General features: G+C 54.9%; 1 protein-coding gene across 1 annotated transcript in view; it reads right to left on the bottom strand.

Moving 5' to 3' along the window:
- Positions 1-1,386: 1,386 nt before the first annotated feature.
- Positions 1,387-9,346, bottom strand: part of LOC109925754 (ephrin type-B receptor 4-like) — a 190,249-nt gene continuing 182,289 nt past the window's right edge. Inside the window, exons 10-14 of the mRNA XM_048620045.1 lie at positions 8,978-9,193; positions 7,040-7,189; positions 6,475-6,668; positions 4,014-4,169; positions 1,387-3,159 (exon numbers count right to left, since the gene is read on the bottom strand). Coding sequence (XP_048476002.1) covers positions 3,051-3,159; positions 4,014-4,169; positions 6,475-6,668; positions 7,040-7,189; positions 8,978-9,193 — 825 coding nt within the window. The 3' untranslated portion in view covers positions 1,387-3,050. The remainder of the gene's footprint in view (positions 3,160-4,013; positions 4,170-6,474; positions 6,669-7,039; positions 7,190-8,977; positions 9,194-9,346) is intronic.

Here is a 9,346-nt window from a genome sequence, read left to right as displayed (position 1 = left end):
TTGGTTCAGTCGCTCCTTTGATGGAGCTCCTTCTCTCTCCCCCTCAGACAGCCCACCCCTCATCTCGCAGGGTAATCCGTACTGACCCGGATCCCACCCTCTGGAAGCTCGGTCCTGGCCTGGGAAAAGCCCTGACCGTGGGAGAGGTTGGGAAAAGATGAGGCAAGATGGGAGACCCATCACCGTGAGACAGAGCAGCAGAACGTGGCCATTCAGCCCTTAGATCCTGCTTCCCCTTTCTGTAGGATCATGGCTGATTATCCAACTCAGTCCCTGACCCCACTTTCTTTCCCACCGTTCCCCATCCTTGATCCCCTGAGCCCTAAGAACCATACCTAACCCCTTCTTGAAAACATTCAATGTTTTAACCGCTTTCTGTGGCAGAGAATTCCACAGACTCCCCACTCTCTGGGTGAAGACATTTCTTCTCAGCTCAGTCATAAGTGGTCCACCCTGTATCCTTAAACTGTGTCCCCACTTCTACACCCCACCCCCAAACAGAGTACATACAGCCTCACAGCACAGAAAGTGGCCCTTTGACCCATCCACTCTATACTGACCCATCTGCACTAGTCTCACTTTCCCGCATTAGGCCTGTATCTTTCACTATTATGACATTTCAAGTGCTTATCCAAATACTTAAATACTTTTTCAAAAGCTCGTGTGAGGTTTCGCGCCTCAACTACCCTCCCAGGCTGAGCATTCTAGACACCCCCCCCCCCGCACCCCCAGTCAGGCTCTGGGTAGAATAATGAAAAGCTTTTCCTCACATTCCCTCTAAACCTCCCACCCCTTTCCTCAAATCCATTCCACAGCCAGAGTACTGCGTTATCGGAGGGACGTGATTGCACTGGGGAGGGTACAGAGGAGATTCAGCAGGATGGGGCCTTGGGGCTGGACAGTTTCAGTTTTGAAAGAGAGAATAGACAGACTGGGGTGTGTTTTCCCTAGAGCAGAGGGGACATGACTGAGATGTATAACATTATGAGGGCTATAGGCAGGAATAAACCTTACTGCTTGATGGAGGGATCACTGAGTGTTGGGGGTTGGGGGGGGGGGGGGGAGGCAAGGGGGGTAAATTTTAGGTAAGGGGGGAGGAGATTTAGAGAAGATATGGGTGAGAAATATTTCACTCCGTGCCTGGTTCTGGCAAAAACCCTCATAACATCGTCGTATTCAAATATGCCACTTGCAAAGCCAAGGCTACAGGCTAAATGCTGGGAAATAGGACTAGGCGGTTGCTTTGGACTGGTACACTCTTGATGGGCCGAAGGGCCTTTTCCTGTGCTGTAGACCTCCACGACTCCCCCCACTCCTCTCTCCACACGAACGCCTCTCAATGAACCAAGGACGGAGAAATAAAACACCAGTCGCTGCCATAAAAAAGTGATTTAAATACCTTTTATTAAAAAAAAAGGAAAAAAAAAGTGTTTCGACATCACAGGATTCGGGTGCCATCGGGGCCTGGCTGGAAATTGCTGAAGCGAGGCAGGGTGGAGCAGGGGGTACGGGAGGTCCCAACTCTCGCGCCAATCCCAATCCCAAACAGCCGACGCTGGAGGCAGAAAAATCCCAAAACAGAGCGCCATATTGTCAACTTACCTCACAGTGGGCACACTCAGTGTGCACACTCAGTGTAATGTACCACCAACCCCTTCCCCCACCCCCTCCCCCGGGCTGTTGAGGGTGGGGACATGTGAAAGGGTGGTGGAGTTGTGCGAGGTGGGAGGGGGTGGGGCTTTTCTTGTACCATTTTATTGCATCGATCACCCCCAACCCCCAAGGGCCACCGTACGGGTCCCAAACCGCGATCGCCAAGTGGCCATTTCCTCACCGATAACCGGCCCCCCTTCCTCCTCACCCATTTTGCCGCTACCCCACCTAGCCCTCGCCCTCGCCCACCCCCAGAGCCACCCCGCCCTCCATGGTCACTGCCTGGCCTCAGACCAGTGCGATCTCATGTCAAAATGGCTGCCGGCCCATCTCCGTGGCAACCCATCAGAAAAGACGAAAGAAGTCAATGTCGCCATCCATCTTGAAATCTACGCGTCGTTTTGCCGGTTTCTTTAAAACCGCGCTCTCTTCCTGGGAGGTCTGTGACGAACAAGGTTGTTTTATTTCAGCGTTCGTTCGTGGGAGGGCGGCGTCGCTGGCTAGGCCGGCCCTCCCAGAGGGCAGTTAAAGCGTCAACCACATCGGAGGAGGGTGGGCGTTATACAAATGCAGGGCCGGAGGGGAGGCATAGCCCCATTCGAATTGTTGGGAGGAAGTGAAGAGTTGGGAGGGAAGACGGTCAGGGCCCAGTAGGCCTCAGGCCTCGCCGAAAGGGGCTTCAGGGGACACTCCGCTCGGTCGCAGGGACTGGCAGTCAACACGTCGCGCGAACACAGGGGAAAAGGCTCTTCAAAAGAGAGCCGTGAGGCGTCAGGAGTTCGGTTCGGGGTTTTGGGGGAGGGGGTGGGGGTCTACCCAGCATGCAGTGCTTCGAAAGCGCGGGACAATTGGCCGCGTCTCCCGGTCCCAGAGCACCTTCAATGTGAAGACTGGGATCCGACTGAGTCGCCTCTTCACCGTGTCACCGACGTGCGCGCTGCGTCCGCGCTGCTCCTCTGACGTTTGTGGGGGGGAAACGGACCCTGCCCCCTCTGGCACATGCCCTTCTCTCCTCACCCCCGTGCCCCCACCCGTCCCCCCCACACACTCCGACAGGGGGAGAGGGGGAGAGTGCCCGCTGGAGGGTTAACCCCCACGGAACAGCGCCCGGGGTGGGTGTTGGGGGGGGGGCGCTCAGCGTTTCTGTTGAGGCCCGGGAATCCTCACGATGACGACATTTACAAAAATTTTAAAAAGTGCAAAACGAGTCCGGGGACAAACTCCCGAAAGTTTTCCCCAAAGGTCCGAGATATTAGAGGAGGCCGAGAGATGCGTGGGGCTCAGGAGAGGGGCACAGCTTCGAACCTTGCGTCCTTGCCCCCCGTCCCCACTCTCTCTCTCTGTGCCTCCTCCTTCTCCCTGGCGGTTATCTGATTCCACGTGACTCCCTGCTCGGGTCAGTTGCGGGCTGTCGCCGATGGCTTCACCTGCGCCCTCAGGGTCTGGATGCTGGCTAGCAGTTTCTTCTGGTGGCCAGCGAGAGTGACTCCAATTCGTAACAGGTCCCTGCATGGGCACAAAGCAAAAGCAGGCCATTCACTTACCCCCTGGAGGTTCACAAGCCCGCATTCTCCCACCACCCTCTCTGCGCTTCCGCCCCACCCACCACGGGTCCAACCCCTCCTACACGCCTCTCCCGGATCCCCGGGTTTATACGCGCGCCGCTTTCTTAAATCGCCAGCTTCAAAAGCCAGAGTAATGCTTCTTCTACTCTTTCAAACTGTGCGTAAAGCTTTCTCTACACTGTCCCTCAATCAAACACTCCCAGGACTGGGGCAGAACGGGGTTAGATACAGAGTAAAGCTTCCTCTACACTGTCCCTCCCCCATCAAATATTCCCAGGACAGGGACAGCACGGGGTTAGATACAGAGTAAAGCTTCCTCTACACTGTCCCTCCCCCATCAAATATTCCCAGGACAGGGACAGCACGGGGGTAGATACAGAGCAAAACTCCCTCTACACTGTCCCCCATCAAACACTCCATCCAGAAGGACAAGGGCAGCAGATACATGGGACCTCACCCCCACCTCCGCCCCACACCTAGCCCCTCCAAGTTCCCTTCCGAGCCGCCCCCCACCCTGAATTAGAAATTAGAAATATATTGGCTGTTCCATCAGTGCCGCTGGGTCAGAATCCTAGAACTCCCCTCCCTGAGGGCATTGTGTGGGTTGTCCGATAGCACACGGGACTGCAGAGGGTCAAGAGATGGCAGGTTACCCTCACCGTCTCAAAGGGGCAATTATGGACGGGGCAGCAAACACACACACGTCCCAGGCCTATGAGGACCCCTCCTCACCCCCCAGGGAGTGGCAAAGGAAGGCGTGGTGTGGAGGACAGCGGCCCGAGGGGGAATACTCACTCCGCGGACATCTGAGTGACCAGGTCAAAGGTCGTGAAGCCAGCATTGGCGAAGTTCTCCTCATATCGCCCCATCTTGATCACGCTGAGCCACTCTCCGACCGTCGCAAACGTGGTGTAGTGGGGCGTCCCGCGGTCCAGGAGGGGCTGCGAGAGGCTGCGGGGGTGAGGGGCGGGGCAGAGAAACAACGGGAGGTGAAAGGTCACTTGGCGGAGTCATTGGAGACATGCGCAGCGTTCGTTTAGCGCCTCCGACGATCCCCCAAGACGCCCCGCAAAGACCCCTCTTGGCCCGGCTAGCGCGCACACAGCAAGATCCCACTGAGCTGAGTTACGAAGGCCACCGGCATCAGCTGTCTGCTGGGTCAGCGCCCCTCCACTGTCCATTTCTCCCCCACCACCCCGCTAACAAAGGGGGTGGGAGAAATGCCTGGCTTCGGCCTAAACCACTACTCTGTAGTGGCTGGCACCTCTACCACTGCCGCGGCCCCAGCTCCAACTGCACTGCCCAGTGGCGGCCAGGGATTCCACCCCTCGCGAGCGCAGAATCCACCGACTCCGCGCGCAGGGGGACAAGGGGACGACGAAGCCTTTCCCACCAGGCCGCAGCTGACGAAGCCGACCAAGCGTCGTCAAGGAGCGTCCAACTTGCCCTGAAACCGGTTTCAGAGGCTGGTGGGAAGGGGGTGGGAGATGGGGATGGCGGTGTTGGACGGGAACCATTGCTTTCCTCCATTGTTAGCCCTGTGACAGTTTTTCTCTTTCCCTCTCTCGGAATGGGATGAGACGAATGGGGGGTGGGGGGGTATTGTTTTAGGAAGCCGGGGTTGTAGGGGGGTTCGGTAACAAGGAAAGGGATGGACCTGATGGCCCAACCCTCTGCTGTGCCAAAACAAAATGGCCAAAATTGGCGCAGCGACCTCAGGGCAATCTGTCTCTCTGTCTCTCTCGAGGGGAGTGAATCTGTGGAATCCCTTATGGCCGAGGGGCTGTCGAGGCTGGGTTGTCGAGTACACTCAAAGCCGAGGTAGATTCTTCTTGGGGATCGAGACTTCTCGGAAAAGGCAGGGAAGGGGAGCCGGGGGTGACCAGGCGGATGAACTTTGATGCAGAGAGAGACATGAGGTTTTGGCAACAGACTCAACAGTGTGACTTTGAGGGGAGCACAGGAGCAGAAAGACCTCGGGGTTCACGTGTACAATTCACCAGGCAAGGTGAAACACGAAACAGATCTCGGGTTCGTAAACGGGGGCAGACAGTAACAGAGCAAGGAAGGCACTCCCTCCACAAACCATTGGTCAGGCCACATCTGGGGAGTGTGGTGCTCACTTCTTCATTTAAGGAAGGACGTTAAAGCCCTGGAAAGAATTTAAAACAAATTTACCGGAATGATGCCAGGAATAAGGGATCTTAGACTCAAGGAAAGATTAAAGAGACTGGCCCTTATTCACCTCGAAGCAGAGATGATCAAGAGGTGACCTTATAGAGATGTTCAAAATTATGTACAATGTTGACAGGATAAAGGAGGATATTCTGTCTCCGCTAGTGGGTGGGGGTCACAAAACTTTAAGATTGTCAGCAAGATAGAGCTGGGGCGAGGCGGATTCCATAGGAGGTTTGGAAAGGGAGCTGGAGATCTATTTGAAAGAGATTAAACTAGACGGGTACGGAGATAGGGCAGGAGGGTGGGACGAGCTGGGTAGCCCTTTCGGGAGCTGGCACAGACACGAAGGGTCGAATGGCCTCCTTCTGTGCTGTAACATTAGATTAGCCACAAAACTCATGGACTGGCTGAATAATCTCCAATGTTTAATGAGGCAATGTGTGGCTCAGTGGTTAGCGCCGCTGCCTCACGGTGCCAGGGACCCGGGATCGATCCCACCCTCGGGTGACTGTCCGTGTGGAGTTTGCACATTCTCCCCGTGTCTGTGTGGGTTTCCCTCCGGGTGCTCCGGTTTCTTCCCACAGTCCAAAGGTGTGCAGGTTAGGGGGGGTTGGCCATGTTAAATTGTCCCATAGTGCCGAGGGATGTGCAGGTTAGGGTGGATTGGCCGTGCTAAATTGTCCCATAGTGCCCCGGGATGTGCAGGTTAGGGTGGATTGGCCGTGCTAAATTGTCCCATAGTGCCCAGGGATGTGCAGGTTAGGGTGGGTTGGTCGTGCTAAATTGTCCCCATAGTGCTCAGGGATGTGCAGGTTAGGGTGGGTTATAGGGGGACGAGTCTGGGTGGGATGCTCGGAGGGTCAGTGTGGACTTATAGGGCCAAAGGGCCTGTTTCTACACTGTAGGGATTCTATGAGGAAGAAAGGGACAGCGAACGAAAAGAAGAGGGCTCCACCAGACAGGGTTCCCCAGGCAGAAAGCGGTGGGCCGGGAAATGGAGGCCGGAGGGTTGGGAGTTTTGGCGTTGGGGTGGGGGTGGAGGGGATCGGATTTGAGGAGTGCGACGACAGCAACTCACGCTCCGAGCTCCCGGGTGACGATCTTCAGGCTGGCCGGGTTGCGGATCATCTTGTCCAGGGCGCCGACGATGTGACCGAACCGCGGCCGGGTGTTGCGCTCCTTCTGCCAACAGTCCAACATCAGCTGGTGCAGCGAGGTGGGGCAGTCTGGTGGCGGCGGTAACCGGTAATCCTGTTCGATGGCGTTGATCACCTGCGGGGGTGGAGTCGCATGGCCGTTAGTGCCACAGGGTCAGGGGGTTGTTACGGGTCAGCAGCAGGCACTAGAATTTACGGCCACGGGGGTTAGAAGTCATGGGGCGACAGGCCATCACTAGGACTCGAGAGTCTATGTTGGGGCGAGGCTCAAGGCCCAGGGTGCGTCAGGGCACTGGGGGTGAGGCCCAGGGCGTCAGGGGCCGGGGATGTGGCCTGGGGCGAGGCTCAAGGCCCAGGGGTGTGTGGCCCGGCGCGTCGGGGGGCCCGGAGGGGCGGCGCGGGGCGCGTCGGGGGGCCCGGAGGGGAGGAGTTCATGAGGACAGAAACTGTTCCTTCAAGGCAGCAGGCAGATTCCGGAATACCTACATCCTGGTTGGACATATCCCAGTATGGCCTTTCTCCATAGGACATCACCTCCCACATGACAATCCCATAACTCCACACGTCACTGGCTGTGGTGAACTTGCGGAAAGCAATGGCCTCTGGAGCTGTCCAGCGGATTGGGATTTTCCCGCCCTGCGTCCGAGAAAAGAGAAATCCGTCATTTCAACGGTTAAATGAGAACTAAACACGCCAACGGTCTTGGTCATAAACCGACTGATTCCGTTAAAATTCCCTCATTAACATCCCTACTATGCCTTATCTCTGGAAGATGACTGTAGTAAAATATTCACCAATTTTGTCACCCACACGTTGCTAACTTTTCAAAATGGCCCACACGTAGCTGCCTCGTTCCCTGATGGTTTCTCTGTTGTCAGCAACACTCAATGATATCACTGGATCAGTGAGTGACCAACTATCTGTGTTTTATTTGAGAGCCAACAATTACGAAGGGACGAAAGCCTAGCCTCTTCCCTGCCTCCTCCCCATCTCCCCCCACCTCTGCCCCGACCCTCTCACCTCCTCCCCGTCCCCCTCCGTCCCTCATCTCCTCCCCATCTCCCTTCGTTCCCCACCTCCTCCCTGTCTCCCTCAATCCCTCTGCTCCTCAGAAATATCACAGAAATATCAATTGAAACATGGAAGATCCTGATGGGGACCTGGAAACTGAAAGGGATGTTTCCTGCTGTGGGGTCAATCTGGGACTAGGGCGAGGTTAAAAATAAGGGGGTGGCCATTTAAGACAGAGATGGGGAAACATTGCTCAGACCTGCGAGTATAAGAGTTGGGATGTCATGTTGAGCTCGTACAGGACGTTGGTGACGCCTCTTCTGGAGCACTGTGTCCAGTTCTAGTCATCCTGCTACAGAAAGGATGTTATTAAATTGGAAAGGGTTTAAACCTTTTGAGAAGAGGTGTAGCTCGGGTTGTGGACGAGGTTGTAGAATTGCTCGCTGAGCCTGTATGTTTGACTGCAGATGTTTCGTCACCCTACTAGGTAAGCGTTCAGTGGTTTGTATATCGAGTACAGTTCAATGTGTTTGTTGATGCGAGTTCTGGTTGGAATGCCTCCAGGAATTCCCTGGCGTTTCTCTGTTTGGCTCGTGCTATTATGGCTGTGTTGTCCCAGTCAAATTCATGTCCCTCGTTGTCCGTGTGTATTGAGACCAGCGAGAATTGGTCGTGTCTCTTGGGGGCTATTTGGTGTTCGTGTATCTTTATTGTCAGGTTTCTTCCAATTTGGCCTAAGTAATTTGTATATTACATTAGTTTTATTGGTTGTGGGATCCTTTACGTTCGTTAGTAGCGGTCAGAGGGCGGTTCTTCGTTTGAGGGTTACGTTGGGGTCTGAGTGGTCATCTCTGATATGTCCCTGACATACAGTAGGATGACTCTGTTACCTCAGACTCCAGCATCGATCTGCAGTTCCTACTATCTCCGACCTGTGTGTCCAGCTGTGTTGTCTTCTTGTTGTGTTCTCTTACGGAGTTAAGGGCTCGGAAAAGATTTACCAGGATGTTATCGGGACTGGGAGGTTCGAGATAGGCTAGGACATTTCTTTTCCCTCCCCTGGAACGTCGGAGGCCGAGGGGGTGACCTTATGGAGGTTTATAAAATCACGAGGGGCATGGATAGGGGTGAATAGACAAGATCTTTTCCCAGAGTCCAAGGGATAGGTTTAAGGTGAGAGGAGATTTAACAAGGACCTAAGGGGCAACTTTTTCCACACACAGAGGGTTGAATGAGGAAGTGGTGGAGGCTGGTACAATTACAACATTTAAAAGGCATCTGGATGGGGACATGAATAGGAAGGGTTTAGAGGGATATGAGCCAAATGCTGGCAAATGGGACTAGATTAATGTAGTCGGCAGTTTCAACCGAAAGGTCCGTTTGCGTGCTTGATGGCCAGGACAGATTCCTTACCAAGGTGCTGGTGTAGGTAGGATCCGACGAATTCTCCTCCAGGAACCGGGATAGCCCAAAATCCGAGACCTTGCACACCAGGTTGCTGTTGACCAGGATATTCCGAGCTGCCAAGTCCCGATGGACATAGCTCATGTCCGAGAGGTACCTCATTCCCGAGGCGATGCCCCTCAGCATTCCAACCAGCTGGATCGGTGTGAACTGCCCATCATTCTGCTGTGGACGAGGGGGCACGCACACACACACGCCCCAAGAGAAAAAACACACAGGGTTAACTTTTGACCTGAGACCTTCGGCCGAGGGGACAGGCGCTGCTGAAGCGATCGGGGCTGGAGACACCCCCCAACTCCAATTTCTACACAAACCCAA

This window comes from Rhincodon typus, chromosome 45 (assembly GCF_021869965.1).
Source record: "Rhincodon typus isolate 14 chromosome 45, sRhiTyp1.1, whole genome shotgun sequence".
Taxonomy (NCBI): domain Eukaryota; kingdom Metazoa; phylum Chordata; class Chondrichthyes; order Orectolobiformes; family Rhincodontidae; genus Rhincodon; species Rhincodon typus.
Note: the sequence above shows the minus strand (reverse complement) of the source record. Positions and strands in the feature narration are given on the sequence as shown.